At 45.6% G+C, this 27,415-nt stretch overlaps 1 protein-coding gene across 7 annotated transcripts; it reads left to right on the top strand.

Annotated features, from left to right (window-relative positions):
• Positions 1-539: 539 nt before the first annotated feature.
• SEMA4F (ssemaphorin 4F) lies at positions 540-25,956 on the top strand. 7 transcript variants are annotated; one of them, XM_074332227.2, is made up of 15 exons: positions 586-838; positions 3,098-3,249; positions 3,999-4,169; positions 4,527-4,586; positions 4,817-4,915; positions 9,756-9,849; positions 18,456-18,575; positions 18,675-18,826; positions 19,444-19,622; positions 19,836-19,983; positions 20,110-20,332; positions 20,472-20,581; positions 20,696-20,856; positions 23,327-23,385; positions 23,640-25,956. In XM_074332227.2, the coding sequence occupies exons 4-15, from the start codon at positions 4,536-4,538 to the stop codon at positions 24,248-24,250; spliced, it is 2,007 nt and encodes a 668-aa protein (XP_074188328.2). In that variant the 5' UTR covers positions 586-838; positions 3,098-3,249; positions 3,999-4,169; positions 4,527-4,535; the 3' UTR covers positions 24,251-25,956. The 7 variants fall into 7 exon arrangements, with proteins under 7 accessions (XP_019605889.3, XP_088652199.1, XP_074188329.1 ...); XM_019750330.3 differs by lacking the exon at positions 3,999-4,169 and having other exon boundaries at positions 540-838; XM_088796073.1 differs by lacking the exons at positions 3,999-4,169; positions 4,817-4,915 and having other exon boundaries at positions 540-838.
• The last annotated feature ends 1,459 nt before the right edge of the window (positions 25,957-27,415 follow it).

The following is a 27,415-nucleotide window of genomic DNA, read 5'->3' as shown; positions in this document are numbered from 1 at the left end:
GGCAGTCTCATTCATGCTAATTTAATTAATATTTCTTTCTTAAATACACATCTCCAGTCTATATTGCTCTCTTCAGGTCCTGACACATACATCCAACTGCCTATTGAACATCTCTATTCAGTGTTCTATAAGCACCTTGATTTCAACATGTCCAAAACTGAACTCTCATCCTCAGCCTCACACCAGCCTGGGTAACTGAATAGATGGTAGAACCAATGTTTTATGTCTCTGCATATAGCTCCACAATCTTTTCAGCTGTCCAAGCCAAAGACTTTGCATTCATTTATTCAATATATATTCACTGAATGCCTACTATGTTTGAGGCTGTATCATTCTGGAAGCCTCCTAATCCATCTAATCAATCACCACGACTTGACACCTTCAGCCCAGTTCCGAGGTACAACTCCCACGTACACCTGGGTCTAGCGCTACCTCTACGTGGCTTGGGGATCTCATTTCCTTAGCCCCACTTCCACTCAACCCCGATTGGCTGGAGGAGGATATCAGCACGGCCATTGGTCCCCTCTTGAAGGGGCGGAGCCGACTTGCGTTTCGTCTGCCAGCCGCAGGCAGATCCCCACCGAGGAGAAACGAGTGGGGTCGTGGCCCGCGGCGCCGTGGTCCTAAGCTGAAGCAGCAGGGTGCGCCCCACCCGGCGGCCAGGCGGAGCCAAAGATGCCAGCCTCTGCCGCGCGGCCCCTCCCGGGCCCCGGGCCGCCTCTGGCCTCGGTTTTCCTGCTGCTGCTGCTGCCGCTGCTGCTGCTGCTGACCGTGCTGAGCGGCCCCGTGTCCGGCCGCGTTCCCCGCTCGGTGCCCAGGACCTCGCTTCCCATCACCGGTAAGGCGCGGGCGCCCTCACCCCCGTCTCTTCGCTTCGTGCCCAGGCCTCTCCCTCAGGTGACCGCACCCACCTGCCCTCCGGACCGGGGTGGCCACACCCGGGGCTCCTCAGCTCGGCGTACTGCATCCCTTGCCTCCCACGCCCTTCCCGGACCCCGGCCGGACGCCCAAGCGGTGCTGCTCCACTGCATCCCGGGCTGGGGACTCGCGCCTCAGGCTCCCAAGACACACCCAGGAGGCCCCCTTAGTCGCAGAACCGCGGGAGAGAAGCCCCTCGTGCAGACGCGGACACTGAGGCCCAGGGAGGGGATGCGGGTTGCCCGAGGCCGTTCATTTCCAAGTTCGCTCTTCCTTATTCCCCTCTTACCACACATGCACCGGTGTTGGTCAGACAGTTTGACATCCATCCTGCTTCCAAACTCAGAGGCCTTTCATTGTACTCTAACCACCCATCCTTCTGGTTACCAGCTCTGCATTTCCTTCTGCCCGCTTCTCCTTCCCATGTCATCAGTTCTACCTTCCTCCAAGCCTTTTGCCCCACTCACAGCCCTGATCTCCCTCCCTCAATTTCCAGTCCTTTCACATCTCTGACACCAACTCCCATTCTCCCATTCTCCAAGCCACCGTAACCCTAACTTCCTCAACGTTGCCTGTGCCCTCTACCCACTCCCTATATGAATGTTGGGAAACCATGCAATGGGTTGATTTAAAATTCTGTTTAAATTATTTTTAAAGTCTTCAGAAGGAAAAAAATGAGGAGGGGGAGATACGATTCTTTCAAAAGATGTGGAAGAAACCAGGGATGCCACAAGATTAAAAGTGGTCATTGGAGGGATTCACATTTTAAAGGTTCTCTGCTGAGGTGGGCATGGGTCTTGTTTTTCCCCCCTCAGTGAGCATGGAGTGTTAGCATCTATGGCAGACAGAACCAGTGAAGCTGAGAATACAACCTGTTGGCAAAACTCACAACTGGGTGATAGTAATTTATATGACATATAGGGATGTTTTGAATCCAGAAGACAATTAAAGTTGGAGTCAGAGCCTGGGCTTTCAGTTTGTGCTGAAGCAATAGCCATGACATAGAGTTGAGATTGACAGGCTCTGTTGATGTCCAGGAATCCAGAGAGGTCTAGATGGCAAGGTGAAGCAGAGCTGGGGATACAAAGGAGGTTGGGTGAACCAGGCAGGGTTTATTCCAAGCATGAGAGTAAGTGGGGGTATAGCACAGTCATGAATATGGGTGTTGGAGGATGGGTGGGGCTCCATACATCAGCACATCTTAGAATGAATGACTCCTGGCCATCTGTCAGTTGTGAGGGTAGTTGATCAGATGAAGCAGGTGGATCAGAGCTGTACTGGTGAACTGGTGCAGGGATAGGGTCCCCAGAGCCAGAGGTTGAGCTAAGAAGGTAAATCCACGTTAAATTAACTTATTTGTTATAATCTTTCAATAGATAAGAGTTTTGAGCGCTGAGATGAGGTTTAGATTTGGCCAAAACAGAACTCGTACCTAAGGAAGGAAGGAACCATTTATGAAACATGTAGTATGTGTCAGATGCTTCTACATATGTTACCTCATTTAATTCTGTCAACAACCATGAATGGTGGTATTTACAGATGAGGAAAGTGATGCTCAGAGAGGGCAAATAATTTACTCAAGTTCATACAACTGATAAGTGAAAGAGCCAGATTAAAACTTGGCCTGATCCATTTCCAAAGCATATACTCTTGCCCTCTTTGGGGCACTATACTCTCTACCTCTTTGGGTAGAATAGGGGTGGGTGGAGGTCAAGGGTGGTGGGAGAGAAAGGAGATAGTTTCCTAATGTGTTAGTGAAAAAAGTGAAGCATTTCCCTTCTACGTAAAAAGAAGTTACTATTAAGTAGTGATTTTTAAAAAAAAGGAAATTTAGAGTTTACTTGTACCTTCTATAGGTATTTTCAAGTTATGTCATGTTTCTATCAATAGGAATTACAGACTTAATATTTGTGCTGTTATTTTTATAAAGTGTTCTATTTTTATAGAAAAAAAGCATACTTGACTGGATTGTGTGCTAAATATTCTGGTCTCATCAGTTATCTATCTCTGGAAAAATTAGATGGCCTGTCAAGCTCTGTTTTTCCCCCCTGATGGCTGCTAAATATATGGTACTTGGAAGAAAACAAAAATTGGCCCCTTTGGCTTTGCCCTTGTGGATCCAGTCCTTATGAAGCAATGGCTGATATCATTCTTCCCTCTCACTTTCTCTTCCCGCCAGAGGCTGACTCTTACCTCACTCGGTTCACCGTCCCTCAGACATACAATTACTCTGTTCTCCTTGTGGATCCTGCTTCCCATACACTTTATGTCGGTGCCCGCGACACCATCTTCGCTTTATACCTGCCCTTCTCAGGGGAGAGACCGCGCAGGGTGAGAGATGAGAGTGGGGAGGACCCCAGACCCCAGAGCATGTGATTAGATCCATGGTTTTATGGGATCTATAGGGGGGTATTGTGGTAGGAGGAGGAGTGTTGGTGAAAATGCATAAGGGGAGATCATCAACTTCATTGTCTCAGTTGAGGGTAATGGGGGGGGGTCATGGTGACAGCAGAGACTATGAGGGAGGTTCATGGTGATGGGAGGAGGCCACAGTGACCAGGTGTCAGGTGACACTGGGCAGAGGAATCATTAGAATCACATTACTCTAGGACAGGGGTGTCAACTTTTTTCAACGTTTTTTACCAAGGGCCATATGTGGTAAAATACACAAACAGCTGGGCTACTCACTCGAGGTGAAGTACGTATTGCCTCACCTGGTTTATTTAAGTAAACTAAATATATTTTTGGAATTTGCTGCGGGCCAATTAACAATGGATTGCGGACACAGTTGGCCTGTGGGCCGCAGTTTTGACACCCTTGCTCTAGGACAATAGCTTTCAAACTTTTTTGACCACCCCTTTGTAAGAAATATATGGTATATTTTGACCCGGTACACAAAGTGTGTACTGAAAGAAAACTTTCTTGAAATAATATCAACTCTCCTATATGTGATAACATTCTGATTAGGGTTTCCAGGTGGGAATTCCCGCCCATTCTCAGGAGTTTTTTGTGCTTTCCCGTTCTCAAATCCTGAGATATAAACTGTTTTCTGTTTTCCACGATGAATCATTTCCACAAAGTGATGGCTGATACTACCAACCACTTGGGTTCAAGGAGCCGATTTTCCCGATTTCCCGACCAACTTTTCTTGGGATTCCGGAACGGAAACGTGAAAAAAAATTCCTGAGAACGGGCAGGAATTCCCACCCGGAAACCTTAGCGATAAACAGGAAAAATGTCTGAGATACATTGTGAGTAGTACATTTATTTCCTATTGTGGGTATTACTGGGTTCAAGGAGCTGATTTCCCGACCAACTTTTCTCAGGATTCAGGAACGGGAAAGCAAGAAAAATTCCTGAGAACGGATGGGAATTCCCGCCTGGAAACTCTAATTCTGATATTATTCTAAGGTCGTGATTTCACAGTTGATTTCATTACTCATTATTCGGTGGAGACCTCTAGTTTGAAAAACAGTGCTCTGGGGGTGGGGGTGTCTCTGAAGTTCCCAAATTGATGGGAACTTCAGAGGCTGTGGAACTGTGTTACTCACTGACTTGGGAGGAGTTGGGGGGAGAATCTGGGGCAACGGTCACTCTTTCTTTCTCAGATTGACTGGATGGTCCCTGAGGCCCACAGACAGAACTGTAGGAAGAAAGGCAAGAAGGAGGTAGGTGTAAATCCGGGCCCTGTTCTGTGTGCCAACTGAAACCTTGGCCCAGCCCTGACTGTCTGGCAGTCCCTGCCATGCTGCCATCCCAGTGGACCCAGGCAGGGATTCTAACACTGTATCATTACCCATCATCTCTGATCCCAGAGCTGCATCTAACTGGCCGACACGACCCTACCTTTCCTTGTACCTGCTGCTTCTGATTCTTTCTAACCATCTCTGACCCCCAGGACGAATGTCACAATTTTGTCCAGATTCTCTCCATTGCCAATGCCTCTCACCTCCTCACTTGTGGCACCTTCGCTTTTGATCCGAAGTGCGGGGTTATTGTGAGTGACAGGGATGGGAGGATGGGGAGGGTGTTCTGTGAGTGACCATGATGAGGGGCATGCTTAAGGCAACCCTTGTGCATGCTAAGCATTGGGGGTGAGGGATGTCCTCACAGCGGGGAGCCTCTGCCCCTGAAGGAGGAGGGTACGGAAGGGTGGGGAGGGAGGGTGTCTGTAGAAGGTGAGCTATATGAAGTGTAGAGACGTAGTGGATGGTGAAGGAAGTTAGGGATGCTAGTTGGGCTGGGGAGAGGAGAAATCCAGGAGACACTTCAGAGACCAGTAACTCATGTTTCCCTTGTCCTGTGTATGCTTTGTCCAGGTAGCCTGGGTCCATTTCTTAATCAGCACAGTCCATGCCCATTTCTTCCTCCATGGCATGTGACTCTTATCACCTTCTCCCATCCACTGCCAGCTTCATTCTATGTGGGCTGTGACCCTCTGCTCTTATGAGCTTCTGAGGTCGCTGCCCACTCATGTGGTATCTGGTGGCCCCATCCTCTGGATCTGGCCTTCAAGATGGGCACTCTGTCAACCATATTTCCTTCTAGGTCTTGTTCATTGCTGCTGAAGCCCTGGGCATCTCCACCCTCACGCCCAAGCAGGCTTCGGACATACATAGCTCTAATCACATCTAGGCTAGTCATAGCGACAAAAGTCCCCAGGACTGGTGACATCCCAGGAAAGGTCTTAATGTGTTTGAACCCTCAGCTTTTCCCATCAGTTATCCAGTAGTCAGTCACTGGTCCTGGCAGCACACATTTGTGACAAGGCCCCGGGCTGAATCGGAAGCCTTGCGTCCTTCGTCTTTCGTCTTTCGTATCCAGTGGTTTCCCTTTCTGCTCCCTGGAGCAAGAAGAGGGAGTGCAGTGACTCCTTTTCCTGACCCTGATCTTTAACTGTAGCTCTTGACTTGACACTTCTGCAATCTGCAGTAATCCTTGCTATCTGGATCTAGTCAGTGTGTACCTCCAAACCTCGCTTTGCAAAAGACCATCCTCATATCTCTGGCTTAGAATGCTGTAATTGTATATGCAGCCTCTGGGCTGCCCTTGGGCTTAGTTGGGCTTATGTTGAATCCTTTTCATAGGGTGATAGACTCCCTACTGGGTGTATATAGCTCTCTCATCCTGGGAAGGTTTCCCAGTTCAGGGTGGTATTGAAAATCTCTATATTCTATCAGGTAATATTGAGGAACTGATTTCCCATCAGTTCTCACAAAGCTCAGAAAGTAGCGGCAGAACTGTCATTGCCATATTTGTCCTGTTTTAACCTCAGGGAGCCCATGGGTATGAATATCAGAGGCATGGCTTATAGACAATCTAGTCACTCCAAGTTAGTGTCCCAGGGCCTTCTCTTCTTCCTTGGCTCTCTGTGGGGGGACCCTAGTGGTTGTGAGGTATCCAGACAGAGAACATTCTGGGCATAACTGTCAGGATTGGTATCACTTGGACCCTTGTCCACTCTCAATGGACATCAGCAACCAAGAGTGAAGCTGGGGGGGTCTTTGTTCTGCACTCCCATGACTTTCAGCTCTTTTTCTGAACCCTCCCATCCAGTAGGCTCATGAAATGAAGGGCTGTCCTTTGTCAGGGCTTGTTTGTAGGAGATTATAGGGCACAGAAAGGTTAGCTGTGTTAACCCTGCAAGTCACATACTGAGAGTGACCCCTAGGCTTCCTGAATACTTTCTTCTGCCTTGACCTGCTGGTCTTGTCCTGCTACCTGGCAACCCCCATCTACTTGAACGAGTTCTTGCCTTATCCTTAGTGCTGAACCTCTCATGACCCAGACTGATGACTTTGAGGTCATGCATAACTATTACCTGAGAGCTTTGACTGAGAGCTTTGAGCTGCTTCAGGCACAACAACTTGTTCAGACGTGATGGCTCAGAGAAGTGAAGGTTCTTGCAAAAGGAAGTTCAAGCCCAGGCCCTACCTACCAGTTCCAACAATGCTGAGTGCTTCCCTTCAGTGATAGCTCATCAGATATTGGAGGAAAATATTTTAGTTTGTTTTGTTGAGGGAACTCCAGCAGTTAAGAGAAAATTTTAGACTTACAATGACAACAAGACTTCACATTCAACTGAGTATCTGCTGTGTCCCAGGCTTGGTGCTAGGTACTTTGCAGTCATGATTGAGTTTAATTCTCATCAACACATCATGATATTTAGGTGTTATTTATTTCCATTTTACAGGCAATGAAATGAAAGTTCAGGAAAGTTAAGCACCACGTCTAACGTTAAAAAACTAGCGGGGGCAGCGCCAAGATTCACACCCAGGTTTGTCTGGCTCTGCTCCACTACCCTGACCCTCAAGTCCAGCCTGCAGCCTAGAAGACCTGACCTAGCTTCAATTTCTTGTGACGTTTGACCTGTTTCCTGTAACAGGGGCCATCTTTTTCCCCCCCCCCCAACCACTTGGGAAAGGTCCTTGGCCAAGACTGAAGGACAGATTCCAATCCCACAGCTCAGTGAGAGCCTTCCTACCTAGGTCTGCTTTCAGCCTGAGGGACTTGCCTTCACTATAACCAATGTTGAGCACAGCTAATGTGTCAATTGATACAGACACAATGAAGTACCTCAACGTTCAGAGGGAGAAGGTAGTAGTGTGGCCTATTAAATGGCACTTTGACCGTACAGTAATCAAGACCTGTCTAGTTAATAGGAGGCTCGGTTGCTCAAAGGCCGTAAGCCTAGATAACATCATGATGCCATTTGGGGAAACTGGGAGAGGACTAGTTTTGATATGTTGAGTTTTAAGGGGCTGATAGGCCATCTCCGTGAGGAAATCAAGTGCAAACATGGGCTAGAGTTGGAAGATCTCGGAGTTGGAGAGTTTGGGGAATGATTTGAATAGAAGGTCTGGCTGGAAGTGTAAGAATGAACGAGATCTTTGAAGTATATGTGAAAAGGACTAAGGACAGATTTTTAGGATTCACAGGAGTGAGGAAGAAGATGAGAAACAAAAGGAGATAGAGAAATACCAGATAGGAGGATGGACTCCAGGAGGGTGCAGTTTCAAGAGAGTCAAGAAATAAAATATTTAAAGGCGGGGAGTGAGTCAAAAGTAGCAAAAGGTACATGAAGACTAAAGAGAATGAGAACAGAGCAAAGACTTACCCTTTCAGTTCTTGGTGAAATAAAAGGGAACAGTTTCAGGCATAGTTATGGGCAAACATCGTTTTCTAGGAATAACAGGTGATCCAGGTTTGGGTAGAAGAATTCTTTTTAGGAAGTATTAGAAAATACTGTATTTTGCCGTGTGTAATGTGCACTTTTTTGGCCCAAATTTGTAAGGGGAAAAATAAAGATGCGTGTTATACATGGGTAGTATTAATTCCGTTTCCCTGAAAGTTTGGGCCAAAAATGTGGGTGCACATTATACACAGGAGTGCATTATATGTAGCAAAATATGGTAAGTAATTTGCACTGAAGAGTTTACACTCCAGGCCATAGTGGGCCGTTTTGTCATTCTCTTGCTCAAAGATTTATCAAGTCACTGACAGATGGTCTAGGCATAGTATTTTGGGGTGGGTATGTAAGTAAATTGGGGGTGAGGCTAGGCAGTGAGGCGGAAAGGAGGTTACTACCATAGTTTAGGTGAGAGGCAAGGGGGCCACAGCAGAGCAGGTATTAGCCCCATCTCCAAAGTGTCCAGACATCTTGGTACGCTCTCACTGCACTGCCATCTTTCTCCTCAGGTTAGACGTTCCCACTGCCACACAGGGAAGGTGCTTGTGCCTCTTTGGGGCCCTTCATTCCAGAAGACTCTTGACCTGGTATTCCCTTTTGGGAGGCCGCAGATCACATCTGACTTTACAGACCTTTTTCAAGGCTCTCTCAGTAAAATAAAACCTTGTTTGCCAAGTATAGCAAATAGCTGAGCAGTCAGAATAGGCCAGTAGTGTACTGATTCTCATCTACGTTGTTACTCGAACTACCTTCCAAGTTACTAGGCTCCAGCCACACCATATGTCCTCCCAGTTTGTGAGCTAGAAATATCATGCCTGGCTCTTCCATGCCATAACTTTGAGTCCTAACCAGCCATAATTAATGTCCTGCTCAGTCTTAGGTTGAAATCACCCCTGATTTCCATTTTTAGATGTTATCTTGAAGCCTCTCTTAGTGCGTGATGCTTAGCTAAGGTAGCTTCTGGCTGGCTCTGGTGGAACCCTTATACCTTGCGGCCCCTCTCAGGTCAGGCTTTCTAGAGTCCCTGGGTGAGGAAGGCCCTTGCTTGCCAAATTCTCAGATTCTGACCTAAGCTTCAGGTCTTCCCTGACTTTGCAGATTCTCTTCCCCCTCTTCTACGTATCCTTGACTCTTGTCCCCTCTTTTTCGTCCTTGGAATGGGAGAAGGAGGAAGGCCCTTTTCTCTAGATCCCTGGGCTTCAGTTGGCCCTGGACAGCCTGTACTTGTCTTTGCTCTTCCTCAGGCTCCAGCCCTCGGGAGGCCTGCTGTCATCCCTGGTCCTACTTGTCCTGTAGCACGTTCTCTAGCCAGTAGCAAACTCTACAGTTCAGCAGCATTTCCGAGGAAAGATCTGCCTTTCAGCGTCTTCTAGAGCCGTCCTAGGTGTTCCTTCCTCACAGCACGTGGGTGTTGGGTACTAGGGGAATTGAGGGAAGAGGAATAAACTGATGAAAAGAGGGATAGCAGAGATGGGAAATGCAGGATTGGGTGGGGGAATCAGGAGCAGCATCCTGGGACTACGGAGATGGTAGCCGAGGAGTGGGAGATGAATGGGAATTGGGCTTTTTCTGCATCTGACCAGCTTTGTAATTGTCATCACGAACCTCTCCATGACCCCTAAACCCATTGCCCCCTTCTGGTCTGTAGGCTGTGTCCAGTTTCCAGCAGGTTGAAAGAATTGAGAGTGGCCGGGGGAAATGTCCTTTTGAGCCAGCTCAGCGGTCAGCAGCTGTAATGGCTGGTGAGTGGGAGAGATAAGAACCTGTGACTTCTTGCTATAATTGCTTCCTTCCCTACCCCTGCTGTTGGAATTTCTGTGTCTTTTCTTTCCTCTCCTAGGAATGTCTATTATTCCCATGTCTCTTTCTAGCCTTTCCTATTATTCCCAGAGCGCCTGTGTCCTTTTGCTTTTCTCCAGAGTATTATTTCCCTGGGTTCTCACTAGAGAATGTGTTCTCTGTACTTCTAGTGTGAGTGTTTCCTCTGTTGACCTCATTTTATTTTCTTCTTTTTTTTTTCTGTTTATAAGAGGAATATACTACAATGCATATTGTAATAAATTTGAAAAAGTATAAAGAACATATGACCTCTTCTAGAACTGCACAGTCCAAAAGAACTTTGTGTGATGGAGAAGTGCTATACCTGTGCGGTCCAACACGGTAGCCACTAGCTACATGTGGCTATTGAGACCTTGAGATGTGACTAGTGTGAGTGAAGGAAAGAATTTTAAATTTTATTTGATTTAAATTGAAATGTAAACAGTCACCTTTGTCTAGTGGCTACCATATTAGCACAGGTCTAGAATATCCCTACTCAGAAAACCACTGCTAATATTTTAGGGTATTTCCTTCTAGCCTTTTTAGTGTGTGTGTGTGTGTGTGTGTGTGTGTGTGTGTGTGTGTGTGCACATACATATACACATGCACATATTTTGCTGGCCAGTCTTTTGTTGCTCAGAGGAATCAGTAATGACTATTAAATAAATTCCTGCTGTTATGCTACTTCCTTTGGGCAAGCTTGTGTGTACAGTTGCTCAAGAGTTAGTTGAAGGTTCTGTCACAGATTATGCCGAAACCTTTACCGGACAGTGACTGCTTAATTCTTTGGTAGCCACACAGTGACTTGTTTGTGTGCCACTTAGCCTGTATTTTAGGTTAGACCACTCCACATGCACCCTCCAAATTCAGTGAGAATACAGCCATTTTTCTCGTGAAAGCGTAAAACAAGCAAGTTAATAGAAATTTTATGAGTGTGTGTCTATTATAAAACTTTTAAATATCATGCTACATGGATATAATTTGAATTTTGTCATGTATATCATAGGTATTTCTGTATAATTTAAAAATTCTTTATCGAGAACTTTTAATGACATCATTTTACTATTTATCCTGTGAGCAAGCATACCATAATTTAATTCAACAATTCCAACTCATTTATATAAACTAATTTTATTTCCAGATTTATTTAGTTTACTTCCAAGTTTTTGCTAGTATCCATAATACTGTAATGAACATTTTTGTGCATGCATTTTTATCCTTATTTCAGATCGTCTCCTTAAGATTCCTAGAAATGAATTACTACATAAAGGATGTGAACATTTTATGGCTTATTATCTGTTGCTAATTGGGTTTTTAGAAAGGGTGTACCAACTTACACCCTAAATCAGCAATGAATGAGTATTTTTTTCTCATATAAATTTTACCAGATGTATTGTCATCATTTAAAAAAATCTTTGAGGCTTGTTTTAATTTGTATTTCTTTGAATATTAATGAGTTGAACATTTTTCGTGTTTTAGTGCTATTTTTATTTCTTCTTTGGTAAATCCTTTGCTCACTTTCTTGGGCCAATTAGTGTTCCAATCTATATCTGTCCCTTCGTAATTATATTTTTAAAGCTAAGTCCTTCTTCAGTTAGAGAGCAGAATAAAAATTTTTTTCTTAAAAATTTTTTCTTCCTTGAAAAGAAAAAAAAAATTTTTTTTTCTAAACATTTAACATTTTGATCTATTTGGAATTTATTTTGATGAATGTCATGAGATGGGGATCTAAATTAATTTTTCCCAACTAGTTCATCAGTTGACTCAGCATCATTTATCATACTGTTTTTTCTTTCTTTGCTGTGAACTTTGTCATAAAATTAATTTTTATCAATTATGCTTTTGGGCAATATTTTATGAAAAACAAAAATTGGGATATAAGATCTAACAATGAAACTTTTTTCTTATGCATGACTTTATAGAAAAAGTTTTAAAAGCTATCTAAATTAAATCACTTTTCGTCAGATAATTAATGACTTACCTTTTCTGAAAAGTAATAAAATAACATAAAAATTTTGAAAATGAACATAAGTATATATCTAGTAAATACAATATTTGGGTTGTCATTTTTATCATTCATCTATAGTTGAAATTGATGAGACCTTGTTTATTATTCCCATACATGTTTGAATAAAACAGTTTAGTCAATAGTTTCTTTTCCTTGGGTTTTTATCAAGCATGTTTGGCAAAACTCTGAGGCAGTCATTGGGATCATTAAGAAAGACAGTGGTTGTGAATGTCTTTTGATTCTACATAATTGTTTATCAACAAAAGGACTTCTCAATTGCAACAATCTAGGATAATCAGTTAACATGCTTTCTTTGTTTCAAGCAGTAAACTCTAAGTACATTTAATCTTCTGCATGTAATTTGTGTTGCAGTCAGCAAGTGGATTTGTATTAACATGTGGTTTAAGGACACACATTTCATAAATAAGATCATTGTATGACAAAGAAAATTTTCAAAAAGGAAGAACATTTTCAAAAAGATTTCAAGTTTTGTTGTTGTTTGTTTTTTCAGATGATGAAATTCAGTGTTGGCTTTCAGCTGATAATTGTTAGAAGTGATCAGAAATCACTTTCTAACAGTGTAGAATGGCTAGCTTTACACAAGTTAACATAGAACCTCCATGTCTCTTTCCGTCTCAGATCCAAATCACAGTCAATACCAATATTTTAAAATTTCCTCTCAAATTCTTACTTTATAGGGCTAGAATTTAAATTTTTTTCTTGGTCTGACATAAGTGCCAGTATTTAGTTGGAGCTTTCAATGTGGATCCATTATGCCCTGCTGACCTCGGTTTTGAAAGTAGCAGTATAGAAAACAGTGTCAACATTAGGAAGAACTAAAACCAAAACTCCCAATTAGGAGCTATAAAAATGTCCTTAAGGATAATAGAGATATTTTGAAATAAAGAGAGCTTTCAGTAATGAAAATATTATTAGGACATAATACTTATTAATAGAATATAATAAAATATATTTTAAATTATAAAAATTACAATGTGCATTGTAGAAAATTGTGAAAATATAGAAATGTATAAAGAAAAAAGTGAAGTTTATTTGTAAGTCAATATCACCAGATAACTACTATTATTTTTTAGAGTATTTTCTTCTACTGTGTCTGTCTGTGTGAATTTATAATAAATTGGAATTATTATGCATACTTAGTACTGTATACTAACCATTTTCTCATCATAGAAATTGTTTAATTATTCAAAACATGATGTTTAGTGATTACATACTCTTCCATCTATAAATATAGCATAATTATTCCCATATAATTATACGTTCAAATTTTAAAATAAATTATTGCTTTTATGAATAATGCTGCAGAAAAAATCTTTTCCATAAATCCTTTACATAAATGTAATTAATTGCATATGAGTCAATCCAAAAAGGAGGCTTGCTAGGCCAACAGGTGTAAAGATTTTTATGGTGCTTAATGGATTTCTCTAAATTTTTCTCCAGTTATTCCCATCAGCTGCGATAAGAGGGCCTGTTTCATGGCCCTCTTGTCAGTCCCAAGTAATATATTTCATAAACATACAAACATGACCTTCTTCAAAGTCCAATTTGATATATTTTTTATTTGCATCCCTATTAGTGAGGGTGAAGAACTTTTCGTGGGTTTATTGGTACTTGTGTTTCTTTTGGGAAAAGCCTCAGAAATCTTGTGTTCAAATATGACATTTATCTGTACTGTACTTAGATAAAATTAACCAAATGATCTTCGTGTCTCTATTTGCACTATTCAAATTTGGAAAAATGCGAGTATTTTGACAATAGTGTTCACATTAGCCCAAGAAAACTGGTGGTTCCTTCTCAGTCTTCTTTGTAGGGTCTTTGTCTTCTGCTCATCCTTTAAATGTTGGGGTTCCTTAAGACTTCCACCCAAGATCCTCTTCTCATTCTACATGGTTGTGATCTTAACCAGCTCAGTGGATTCTGTTTCCACCACATTCTGATGCCTCCCTGACATTGTCTGGTGCTGTAGATCACACATCCAACTGCTTTCCAGACATCTCCACTTGGATGTCCCACCCGAATCTCAAGATCAGCATGTTCCAAACTGAGCTCATCATCTTTACTCACCTCCCCCAAACCTGTTCCCCCACCAGTGTCCCCTCCTCTGAGTGTATACCCATCCGGGTACCCAAGCTGGAGACAGCAGTTGGTCATTGTGGTCCTACCTATCACATCCTGTAATAAACAGAGCTTTTATCAAGAAGAGCAGAGGGAGGGAGCTTTTGCTCTTTCTCTTTGGGAACCCATCCTGTGTTTTTATCATCTCCTTTTGGTCTCATTGCATCTTGTGGTTACTGCATCTGCTAAGGAGCACTGCAAATGTTTCAGATACACTGGGTGCTGCCAGCATTTGAGTTCATCTAATTATGTCCCAATAATAGGCTGTTTTTAAAAGAAAGTTATCTGACTGTCCCAATACTTAGATAAGGAAATGGAGACTATTAGGGTAGTAGCTATTTATCCCGCAAAGCTCTGACCATGAGAAGAGAAGGGAGTGGAGGAGGGAAGGCCAGGGGGTGTTTAAAATCCTCTTTTTAAATCTAAAGAATGCTAATTCCTATTATAAACCTTCTTTAAAGGCGAGCATTTTGATACCAGAGTGAAAATTTGAACCCCCTAGAGTAGTGAAATATTCACTGTCATGACACTACCCTAATCTGTCAGTGTTGGGTTCTAACAAATCTGAAGGCTTGTGTTTACAAGCTTTACATCTGGGCAAGTAGAGATCTACTTCCACTTTTTCAGCTTTCAATCTTTTTAAATTTTGTTTTATCTATTTCCAAAATGAAAATATCTTAATTTTTTGGATTATAAAATGAAAAGATGCTAACCACAAAAAGCAATGGATACAAAAAGTGGGCATCTTTCTCTTGCGTACATCATCTTCTGCCCATAGCAAAGGTGTGTTTTGATGTTTACTGACTCGATCTATTAAGTCATAATCCGCCAAACAACTGCACATACAGGGATATTTTACTGTATAGACTGTGTACCAGACTCCTTGGAATTGAGACTACCCTGGAGAATATAGGACATGTGGTGATCCTGTGTCCTCTTACAGATTCCTGCCCTCATGGACTGATGGCTGCTGTTCAGTGTGCGTGCGTGTGTGTGTGTGTGTGTGTGTGTGTGTGTGTGTGTGAGAGAGAGAGAGAGACACAAGCCCCTCGGTGCTCCTGCAACACAGGGAACCCTGCTCCTTCCTCCCACAGGGTCTGAGCCCACCAGCTGTCCCTCGCTGCCCCGCTGCTCTTCCACCCTGAGTGTCCTCTCCAGCGTTGCTGAGTGCCTCTGTTGATCCCTTAGAAAGTTTTGGGTCCTTGCATGGTTATCTGAGGTCCTTTACTGTTTGCAGAATATTTATGATTGTCTCCTGCCTTACACATACAACAAGTCATGTTCCCAAAATGTTCATAACTGTCTCCTGACCACATCTCCCTCCATTCTCAGGGTACCCATCACACAGCTTCTGTCTGCCAGGGTTTTGGTGTTAGAATGTTTTGCAGGCAATGCTCTTAGGAAATGTTTTCATCCTAACTCTGCCTTCTTTATCAATTTTTTTTCCCCTTTGAAAGTACAGAGGATTGGCTTCTTTGCTGTTCTGTTGGCTGCCAGGACCTGTGCCCCAAACCTACTTTTCTCCCTCCTGAAATACTCTGGAAGGAAATGGATGCCATTTTATAGTCCCCCTCCACCTCTGACAGCAATTCAAGCATATGGCCACTTGAGGTTTCATAAGGAGTTGTAACCAACATGTATTGAGTAGCAGCCGTGCGCCAGGCTCTGCGGGGCTTTGTGTCTATCTCATGTAAGCCTCAGCGCTGCTCTGAGTGTATGGTGGTATTTTTTATTCCCATTCTATGTTTGAGGAACCTGAGGCTTAGCAAGGTTAATTTGCCCAAGATCATACTACCAGGAAGTATTCAATGTTCAAATCCTGGCTCTAAAAAGCTTGGATTCTTTTCACAATCTCCCCTCCCCACTCCACAAGGTTTCTAACCCTCTCCTGTTGCTCTCAGAGGGCTCCTAACTCTTATGTGCACTGCATAGCATGTTTTAAAAATAGTGGTTATCTTTCCAGTGCCTGAGGCACGCAGCTTCCCTGGGGCATCTGTGGCCCCAGCAGGACTGTGCTTCCCTCATAGCGGCCCTTCTCCCTGTTCTTCCCTTGTGGGTGCGAGCCCCCATGGCTCTTGCTGGGCTTTCTGTGCACTGGCTCCTGGCACACTAGCCTTTCTTGCTTCTCCAGCCTCTCTGACTTGATCTTCTGAGTTGCCTTCAGTAGCTTCTCCCCTTAAATGGTGGTGTCCTGGAGCTCTCTTTTCTCTTTCCCTTTCTCCCTGGCTGTTAGGTTCATGTCAGGACTTAAGCATGACCCCCAGGTTGCCCGTCTTGACCCTGCTGCCCAGCCCCTTCTGTTTGATTGCCTGCCAGTATCACCTACCAGATGTCCTGAGGGCAATTCAACCTCAGCAGTCCAACAACTGAGCTCACTTCCTCTCCAGCCAACCCCTTTGTGGGCCTTCTCCTATCATTTAATGGCTTGGTTCATAATATTACTGTCTATTATCATCCATCTTACAAGCTGAAAACAGCGACATATTTTACTCCATTTTTTTACATCTCATATGTAATTAATTTTCCAATCTTGTTAATGAGTTCTACGTCAGAAATATCTCCCAAGTCTAGTCCCTCCATTCCCTTTGCCGCTGCCTTAGTGCAGGCCCTCCACCCTTGCCTGGGCGGTGTAAATGGCCTTTAACTAGTGTTAGCTTCTTAAAAACCAAAACTGATTACCATATTTTGCTGTGTATAATGCGCTCCTGTGTATAATGCGCACTCATGTTTTTGGGCCAATCTTTCAGGGGAAAAAAAGATCTTTCGTTTTAATTTTTTAATTCAAGTTTTTGTTTGTTTACATTTAGGTACTGTTTTTTTGTATTATAAAGGAATTTTAGCATTTGTTTTTTAACATGTAGTAGAATAAATTTTATGTAACAAATAATTGCAAAACGAAAACGGATACAAGGTACAAGAAATTTTATGTAACGGTAACAAATTTACAATATTTACACATCGTGGAAGGCCAAGAACTCTTCATAGTTGCAAGTTTGTTTAAGTTCAACAAAACCAATTATCGTATTCCAGGGTATTATTTTTCATACAGATATCGTGATTGATTTCTAGAGTTACACTTTTAACTCATAAGCATAAGTAAAAGAATTAAAAACATTTATATAGATACGGAATTAGTACTACCCATGTATAATGCACATCCTTCTTTTTCCCTCACAAATTTGGGCAAAAAAATACACATTATACACGGCAAAATACGGTATGTCACCTCCACTGCAAGAAAATCTTGGCCGATTTGCCCTTACCTGGAGGATAAAGGCCATGTCCCCTGCCCTGGCAGAGTAGACTCATCACAATTGGGTGAGCATCTCGGCACCTCCTGCCACATCTCTGCTCACTTGCCCGGCAGCCCCTGCACCCCACTGGCGCTTCAGCCTTGGGGTGTGCTCCACATCCCCAAACATGGCTCCCCTCTTCCCACTTGTTAATCTTTCTCGATGAGGTCTTTTAACCTGGCAACTGCCCATTCTTCAGACCCAGCTCAGATGACACCTCTGAGATGCTGCTCCCCCGGTCAGATGTGGCTGGGTCCTCTGTGCTCCCGCACACATCTGTGTGTCCACACCTGGTATCTGATGACGCATTTGTCTTCCAGATTCAGATGGGGGTTCTTGGGGGCAGCGCTGTACTTAGCACCCGGCTCAGTGCCTCATATGTAGTAAGAGGTGAAGGAATCCACTCTGTTCTCCTCAGAGCCCCTGTGATACACAAAACTCCAGGCCATCCTTGACCTTCTCCGCCTGGAATCATTTTGTCCTGCTCATGGCTGAGCCCTTGGCAGCGTTCCTCGGAGTTGCTGTGATGCCCTCCCACTCTGCCCGCCAAGCTGCTCCTCCTCGTCCTCCTTAGCAAACCGCATTTCGAGCAATTCTCCAAGTGATGCTAGGATACCCTACAGCTGCGACTTGTTCCAGAGCAGTGTACACTCACTAATGTTCAGAAAGAACGCGAACTCCTGCAGGCATTTACCGTAGCGGGACAACTTAAGTAAGATTGGGACATGGCTGCAAAGCAAATCCTCTTCCCGGAGAGTCCCAGTATCATTAGTGTATTATGGGGCAGAGAAGTCCCTAAAACAACAACCAACCAACCAAAAGGCATGATTTCCACATGATTTTCCCTTCATACACATTAACATTCTGGCACTTTTCCCTTAATACCGGTGGCCCTTCCTGCCCTGGAGCACTTTATTTCCATGGTGATTTTAAGTGAGGCGAGGTCTGCCTTGTGCTTGGCAGTGCCCAGCACTTAATGGGCACTTAGCTGCTGAGAGTTCCTGCCCCTGCTTTATTCCCTGCTCTGCCTGTGACCCCTTTTGCTTCCCTCAGCGGGTCTCTTACAGCTCGTCTCCTCCCTGTCACCCTGCAGGGGGGGTCCTCTATGCTGCCACTGTGAAAAACTACCTGGGGACGGAGCCGATTATCTCCCGGGCAGTGGGTCGTGCTGAGGATTGGATTCGGACAGAGACCTTGCCATCCTGGCTTAACGGTGGGGACGGGGGAGGGGTGCTTCGGGGACAGAGAGGGCGGGTGGAAGAGGGTGGCCCCAGGCTGTGTCTGTGGGATCTGAGGCCACAGGTCTCCCCAGCTCCAGCTTTTGTCGCAGCCATGGCCCTGAGGCCAGCCGAGTGGGGGATTGAAGACGGAGATGATGAAATCTACTTCTTCTTTACGGAGACTTCCCGAGCGTTTGACTCCTACGAGCGCATTAAGGTTCCGCGGGTGGCCCGTGTGTGCGCGGTGAGACCCCATCCCAGCTGTCTGTCTGTCGTCTCCTGCGTGCCTGGCCTCTGTCTTTCGCTCTCTGGGTCTCTATCTTTGCATCTCTCCTCTGCTTCCTTGTTTCCTCTCTTGGCTTCTTTTCTGGGTGCTTGTGGGGAAAAGGCTGTAGCCACTTTAACCCCATAATTACCCTTGCGACACACTGTCCGTAGGAGGTAGACTAGTGTAGAGGTTAAAGTCAGGAACTGATGACAGACGGACCTGGGTGCCAGTGCCTCCTCCACCATTTACTGCTTCTGTGACTGGGCAGTTTCTTTAGCTTCCTTACAGAGAAGGATATTAATGATGCCTGGCTGTAAGAGGTGCTTTGAGCACTAAGCAAGGAAAGGGGCGTAAAGCACGTAAGACAGGACTTCATACGTGTACAATGAACTTAGACGCTCATTGTCGTTGTGACCTCATCCACGCGTGTAGCTCGTCATCCCCTGCTGTCACTCTGTCTGTATGTCTGTCCTCACACTTCTATGCATCTGCCTCCTCATCTGTCCGTGTCTGGGGGAAACTTGTATTGGTCTCCATACTCTCCCTACAATGTTGATCTTCTAAAGAGAACTGCCCATGCGCTTGTCACCCAGGGGGACCTTGGGGGCCGGAAGACCCTCCAGCAGAGGTGGACGACATTTCTGAAGGCTGATCTGCTGTGTCCAGGGCCTGAGCATGGCCGGGCCTCCAGTGTCCTGCAGGACATGGCCATTCTTCGATCTGAGCATGGAGCGGAGACCCCCATCTTTTATGGCATCTTCTCCTCCCAGTGGTGAGGGGGTCCTGGTGTGGAGGAGAGTTACGGGGTGGGAGATACATGGGTTGGCATAGTGTCAGTGCTGTCTCCTCCCGAGGGGGTGGGCTCTCCCTTGAGCAGGTTGCCCGGCTCCTGTGCATTTCTCATGGTTCATCTCATTTGACCGGGGATGAGTTGCTGTCCCGTAGTTCCCTTCAATTATCTGGCTCCAACCTGTGACTCTTCCAGGGAGGGGGCTGCCATCTCTGCTGTCTGCGCCTTTCGACCACAAGACATTCGGACAGTGCTGAATGGTCCCTTCAGAGAGCTGAAACATGACTGCAACAGGGGACTGCCTGTCCTAGACAATGATGTGCCCCAGCCCAGACCTGGAGAGGTGAGGGGGCTGGGGCAGCCCTTCGCCCCGCACTGGAATTGCCCCATTAGAACAAGAGCCCAACTAAGCATCATGGACTCTTCCTGGCCCCGGGAAACTTTGTCACCCAGCCTGTGTTTACTCTAGTGCATCACCAATAACATGAAACTCCAGCAATTTGGCTCATCTCTGTCCCTGCCTGACCGCGTGCTCACCTTCATCCGGGACCACCCACTCATGGACAGGCCAGTGTTTCCAGCCGATGGCCACCCCCTGCTGGTAACTACAGATACAGCCTATCGCAGAGTTGTGGCCCACAGGGTGACCGGCCTCTCAGGGAAAGAATATGATGTGCTCTACTTGGGGACAGGTACGTTTAATAGTCAAGCACATTGCCCATCCGGTGTACACATGCTCTCCTCACGGAGAGGGTCCCGTACACACACGCACCAGGGTCCCAGCGCAGGTATAGATACGGTATTATGCCTTGCTTCTTGCCTGCTTCCTAGAGGATGGACACCTCCATCGAGCTGTGCGGATTGGATCCACGCTCAGTGTCCTGGAGGATCTGGCCTTATTCCCAGAGCCACAGCCAGTCGAGAATATGAAATTGTATCAAGTGAGTTGTAGAGTTTGGGGCATCTGGTGGGGAGACATCTGATTCCAGTGCCAGTTTGTGACCCTGAAGTCTGAGAGATGCAGCGTATTCCTTTTTCTCACTCACTTTCTGTAGAGCTGGCTCCTGGTGGGCTCCCGTACTGAGGTGACACAAGTGAACACAACCAACTGTGGCCGTCTTCAGAGCTGCTCAGAGTGCATCCTGGCCCAAGACCCTGTCTGTGCCTGGAACTTCCGGCTAGATGCATGTGTGGCCCATGCTGGGGAGCATGGCGGGTGAGTGTGGCTGCCCAGACCTTTGGCCTGCTGTCCCAGGGCCATGTGTCTACACCTGTTTCTCATTTGTTAATGCTGCTGTGTGTGTGTTATTTTAGTGTTACTTGTATGTCCATCAGTCAGTCCCTACTAACTCGTCTGTCCGTCCATCTGGTGCTGTTTCATCCATGTCCTTGCTCCTTTGCTGGACCTGCCTGAACCATGTGGCTGACCTCCATGTGGCCATACACGTCTCACTTTCCATTTTACAAGAGCTCTCAGGAGTGCTCCCTCCTTCCTTCCTTGAGGGACTCCTCCCTCTTGCCTCCTCTGACTGCCTTCTCCTGGTTTTCCTGCTGACCTTTCCAGCCTGTCTCCCTTACTCATTCCTTTCCCATCCAGCTTCTGAATGTTGATATTCCCCAGGGTTCAGTCCTTCTCTTTACACTTCCAAACACTCTCTAGGTGATTTCATTCCCATACTTTTCAACACCAACTGAATGCTATTGACAGCTACAGATATGTCTTTAGCTGAGCTGCAGAATTCCCTATCCACCTGCCTATCCATTTTCCACTCAGCAACTAGCTTAAAATTATATGTCACATTGAAGCATATCCCTGAAATCATGTTCATCTGAAATATTTCAATATGGATCTCTACCAGATAAGGACTTTCTTAAAAACATATTATTATAGGAAATTTCAAACATTTAAAAAGAGTAACATAATGAATTTCTATGTATTTATCACTCAGCTTCAACAACCATCATCTCCTGGCCAATCTTGCTTCATCAGTACCTTCACTCATTTCCAATTATTTTACAGCAAATCTCAGACATCATATCACTTCATCCATAAATCTTTCTGTGTGTATCTCTAACACAGGAGGGCTTAAAAAAATCATAGCCATATTATCATTATCATACCAAACTCAATTTCTTAATGTTATCAAATATCTAATCACTGTTCTGATTTTCCCAATTGCATATACTTGAAAATAGTTTGCTTAAGTCAGGCTCCAAATGAGTCCATCAGTTGTAATTGGTTGATACGTTTCTTAAGCCTTTTAATCTTTAAGAGTCCCTTCAATGAAGTGTTTTTAGTTGATTGCTTAGAAAGCGTTTTTTCAAACCGAATTTGCGATTTCCTATTTTGAAGCCCAGTTAATTTACTGTATATTAGTACATATTACTAAATCCTAAAATCACAAATATTTTAGAAGTAAAAGTACTTGTCTTTGGAAATCAATTTTTGGGTAAGAAATTTGACCTGGTCTTTTAGTTTCTCTTGGGAGAACTTTGACACATCTTAAGACAAAAGCCAGTGCTTTATTCTTACCTTCATTGTTTTAACATCCATTAAAATAATAATTTCATTGGTCTTGGGTATCCTGTGTACCTGAGTCTCACGGTCTCCTTAAGATATATATATGTGTGTAGGGGATGTTGGGTGTGTGTATATGCCAGTGTACTTCTTGGCAATACAAGAAATTACCAAGTTGGTACTTTTATGCATTCTACCTCCAAACCTCAATTCACACAAAGAAGAAAAACATACAGCATGAAGTTCCTGAGGCTGTAGCTGCACATATGGCCTTCCCATGTTCCCCACTCTCAGCTAGACTAAGCAAACTTGCTTTTACCCAGGACACTTTAATGTATTCATACCAGTCTTAGAGCTCATTTCAGGGGCCTCAATTCATGTTGAAGGAGTTCACGCTCAAACCGAGCCTGCCTTTGGTTGAGGATTTTGTGAGTTCTGAGTAAATGTCCTCCTGGTCTTCACTGACAGCCCAGTGGGGGTCTCACTGGCCTCCCTCCCTCTGGGAGTGGTGCCAGGGCGTTCAGTGAGCAGTCTGTCTTGCTGTCCCTCTGTTGTCAGACATAGTCCACTGAAATCCTGGAAGGACCAGGATTGTATTGTTTGAAACAGATCTGTTAGAGGCCAATAGCTATCAACAGTTGTTGAAGAGAAAGAGTTCCTACAGGGAGACGAGCAGCTGATGGAACAAAGTCACCTCACTGACTTTACAGAATTTTGATTAACTTTTATAGAGAAGATGCTTTCTCTTTCTCTTAACAGAAAAGCAGACAAACAAATAAACAAACCAATTAAAAATCCCCACGAAAACCCTGAAGTTAAAATTTTATTTTTCCCAGAGAAATCTTTTGGTTGTGGACAGCCAGCTCCATTTCTTGGAAGGTTCCCATGTTTCTTTGAAAGCATCCCAAACATCTTTCCAGCAGACCTAGTACAAATTTAATTCTCCATGGTCTGCTAGGATATGTGTAGAATTGGACATGGCTCATGTCACGAGGACTATAAGAGGTATTGGGGGGAAATTTAGTGATGAAGAGCAGGTTGACTGATAATTCCAGGAGTGATTTATACGATGATGGGAGATGTAATGAGTGAGTGGATGTTCAGTGGTGTTGAGGAGGGTAGAAGGGAATGTTGACACTGGATTTACCAAGTCTTCTTTTCTTTGTAGGCTGGTCCAAGACATAGAGTCAGCAGATGTCTCTTCTTTGTGCCCCAAAGAGCCCGGAGGTCTGTCTGGTTTAGGGAAATGTGAATGGAGTGGGTGGAAAGGGGCTAGAAAGTTGTCCATTTTGGACCCACTGTAAAGCTTGGATCCTGGAATATATGGCAGCCAGTGACCCAGGGCCTTACCCTCTTTTGAAATCCCCTTTTAGCTTTGCCCCTATGGCCCCCTCTCATATCTGATATGCCCCACATTTCTCTCTATTACACCCCCAGCTTATAGCCTCACTATCTTTTGTACCTTTGATGTCTTGCTGCAGAACACCCAGTAGTGTTTGAAGTTCCTGTAGCTACAGCTGCACATGTGGTCTTGCCATGTTCCCCAAGCTCAGCCTGGGCATCCTGTGTGTGGCACCAGCCCAGCGGAGTGACTGCACTTACCCCCCGGCGGGATGGCCTAGACGTGGTGGTAACCCCAGGGGCCATGGGTGCTTATGCCTGTGAATGTCAGGAGGGTGGGGCAGCCCGCGTGGTAGCTGCTTACAGCCTCGTATGGAGCAGCCAGCGGGGGACCCCCAGCCGGGCCCACACAGTGGGGGCTGGACTGGCTGGCTTCTTCCTGGGGGTTCTTGCAGCATCTCTGACTCTCCTCCTGATTGGTCGGCGTCAACAGCGACGGCGTCAGAGGGAACTTCTGGCTAGAGACAAGGTGGGCTTGGACCTGGGGGCCCCGCCATCTGGGACTACAAGCTATAGCCAGGATCCTCCCTCGCCCTCTCCGGAAGATGAGCGGCTCCCGCTGGCCCTAGCCAAGAGGGGCAGTGGCTTTGGTGGCTTCCCTCCACCCTTCCTGCTTGATCCTTGCCCGAGCCCAGCCCACATTCGGCTAACTGGGGCTCCTCTGGCCACGTGTGATGAAACATCCATCTAGGGCTGGGCGTGACCACTAGTGCATGAGTGACCACTGGAATAGAATGACCATTGAGACGCTGGGGCCTAGAAGACCGTCATGGCTTCTGAGTTCTCTCTGGCCTTTGAGTGATCACTTGACTTCAGTGTCTGCCCTCTCGGGGCCTGGATGGGTTCTGGGCCAGGGCTTTGTCTGAGGCCTGATTCCCTTGAGATACGAGAACTTCTCTCTTCAGTGAATCAGGACTTTTCCCACCCCGGCCCTCTGACCCCTTCAGCCCTGGTCCACTCTCTTGGGCCCAGTAGTGTGGGGATGGGGCACAGGACACAGCTGTGGCTTTGCCTTCTGGTTGGGCCCTGGCCAGAAGGGGGAGTTGTGGAGGTGGTTGGGGGCTAATGTGCGTTGAGTCCTTGGGTGGTTTTGCTGATTTTCCCAGTTTATCTGATTCTCTGTGGGGAGTGCATGATCCCCATGTTGCAACATGGAATCTCTGCCCTGAGATCTCCCTCCATCCCAGTTTTCCTTCTTCCATGAAAGAGCATGTGTATATATGAGTGTTCAGGAGACCTGGCCAAATGTGCATGAATAACTGGGTCAGTGCTCAGGTATGTTCATGGGGGATAAAGAGGGGAACGTTGGGATGGGGGCATTGCCTGTAGAATTTCAGACCCTGTAGCCAGTGAAAGAATGGCTTTTCTTTCTAAAAGGAAACAAACCACTGCACCTCCCCATCACCTCCCACAACCCTTCTCTCCAGGAGAGAAAAACTCCCGAAGTGACCTTCTAGATGGGAAGGGCAGTGGTACATGTGACCCAATCTTTCTTTGTTTTTGCCTCCTGGCTGCCACCACTGCCATGCACAGCTGTTCTTTCTTTGGCTGGAGTGTAGGCTGGACCCTCTTTCCTTGGCTACCATTGAAAATAAACTTCACAGCATTCTAAATATTAGGGGACGGCAAAAGGGGAACAGTTACAGGAAATACACGCAGCATAAAAATAGATGTGTATTAGTGACCTTACTCAGGTTGACACCATTGCCCTAAAGCAGGAGTTCTCCACTGGGGGGTCCAAGGACTCCCTGAAATTGTATGCAAAGTGTTGTCTGTACGTGTGTGTCTGTGTTTTTCTGGGGGGAGGGTTTATGGCTTTCATCAGATTCTCAAGGCCTTACTAGAGTTAAAGGACCACTGCCGCAAGGGACCACAGCAGCAGCAGCAGCAGCAGCTCTGCCTGCCCACCCACTGCCCTGTGGCCAACCCCTGGGCTTGCAGCGGCTGGATGCGGTCTCATCTCTCCAGTCCCAGGAAGCTGTGCTCTGTGTATATCTGGAGACACTGTCAACTCTCACCAAACTTAGACACTTCTTCCTGCTTCACAACTTGCAGATGCTTTAGCTTCTCCTGCTCAGTTCCAGTCTTGGCCTGTGAATGTGCCTCGTTTGTCCGTGGTGAGGGACTCCCTTGAGTTCCAATGAATGATCCAGCCCTACCCAGTTGAAGTTTTCAGCTCTACTTTCCTTGGCAGCAGCCTGTGAACTACTCAAGAGTCCCCTTGGATGTGGAATGATCAGGGGCTTTGCCCGAATACGCGTGTGATCTTTGGCCAGTAGTCTAAGCTAGGAACCGTGCTTTACTCCTCTGTAAAGTGGGGATAATAATACCTACCTCAGGGTTGCTGCAAGGATTAAATGAGAACATGTAAACAATAAAGCACTATCTATTCCAGTACAGGTTGTTATTGTAAAAATTGGACCATTATGCCATAATCATATAGCTTAAATGTGTGATCCCCATGACACATGCATCACTTTACGCCCCATTTGGTGGCGGGAGGGTCATTGCCTCACACAGACATCCTGTCCTGGGTCATCTCTGGCCAGAGCTTAGCTGCCACCATCTGAGGCCTGTGGTTTTGTAATGCTCAGATGTGTGTGACCTTAGTGACCTTATTAGTCCTATATGGGAATGGAGGAAGCCTTGTGTTCTTGGGTTTATCCTCACTTCACTCTGTTCTCTCAAGGTTATGGGTTAGTTTCATGTGGGGAGAGATGTCAGAGGGGCCTGGGGTCTCTGTGAGGAGGGGAGGAGAAGAGTTTTTCAAGGAGGGGAGGGATCAGATCATAGAGGATTGGGGCATTTGGTTCTTGGACAGTGGCTCTGGTTGGAGGAAAATGAGATGAGGAATGTAGGAACATGAGGAAGGATGGAAATAGGCATGAAGGGATGAGAACCACCTCTTAACTGGAAAGTTCAAGCCCCAAGAGTGAATGAGAGCACAGGAATGTGAAGCCAATTCCTGGAGAAATAGTGTGAGTAACTAATTACGTTATCTTTGGGCTGTGGGAGTGTAGGAAGGGAGAGGATCAGCGGGTACGGGAACTGAAGGAGGGTGCGGGGTTCCTGCAGGGAGAATTGTGGGGATGCTGAGACCTCCCTGGCTTCATTCATTAAAGCAGCCGGGGCAAGCGATGGGATGGGGCTTGTGCTTATGTTACCTCTGGTCTCCAAAGATTGCCCACTTTCTGGCCCTCACTCTTAACTTCCCCTCTGTTTTTGGCTCTGGTCCCTAAATTGCAACTCTCAGCTTGTCACTCCTAACCAGTGGTCTGCCACTACCCATGTGACTTTACTGAAAATAGAGCCAGAAAGAGATACTCATTGTTGGCTCCTATGAGTCAAGAGTGCTCTAGCACAGCACTGGCCCTAACCCAACAGAAGGCTGACTCATATCCTTTCCCCAGCAGCCCCACAAGTTGACTGGTGGCCTTACTGATGGCAGAAAAGGGCTCCTTTGGTCTCTGCTGGGCCTTGATTCTCCTGGCTTCTCGGCCCCTGTCAGAGTCGGGCAGTCATGGTTGTTCTTGGTCAACTGCATGCAATCTCAAGGGTATGAGGTTAGATCTTGGCTTTTTGGCTGTAGCAGAGGCAAGGTTGGAATTTTTAAAGATCATTTTCACCAACTGGAGGTAAAAACTAGCAATAAAAGCACCAGAAATCTTTCTGCAGTTTTTAAGTTCTCCCTTTTCGGGCCCCAGAACAGTCCTCTCTGTGACATGGCAATTTGTGTGGCTAGTAGACAGGAGGTATGGTTCCAGAGAGGTCCATCTGGACTAATCTTGGTTGAGGTGGGGAAGGACAAGCAACAGAGAGACAGGTCTAGCTTCCTGAGGATGTTAGATGGGGCCAG

Source organism: Rhinolophus sinicus, chromosome 2 (genome assembly GCF_057876585.1).
Source record: "Rhinolophus sinicus isolate RSI-liver-muscle chromosome 2, RSI-T2T, whole genome shotgun sequence".
NCBI classification, from domain to species: domain Eukaryota; kingdom Metazoa; phylum Chordata; class Mammalia; order Chiroptera; family Rhinolophidae; genus Rhinolophus; species Rhinolophus sinicus.
The sequence above is the reverse complement of the archived record's forward strand: the minus strand, read 5'-3'. Positions and strand labels throughout refer to the sequence as shown.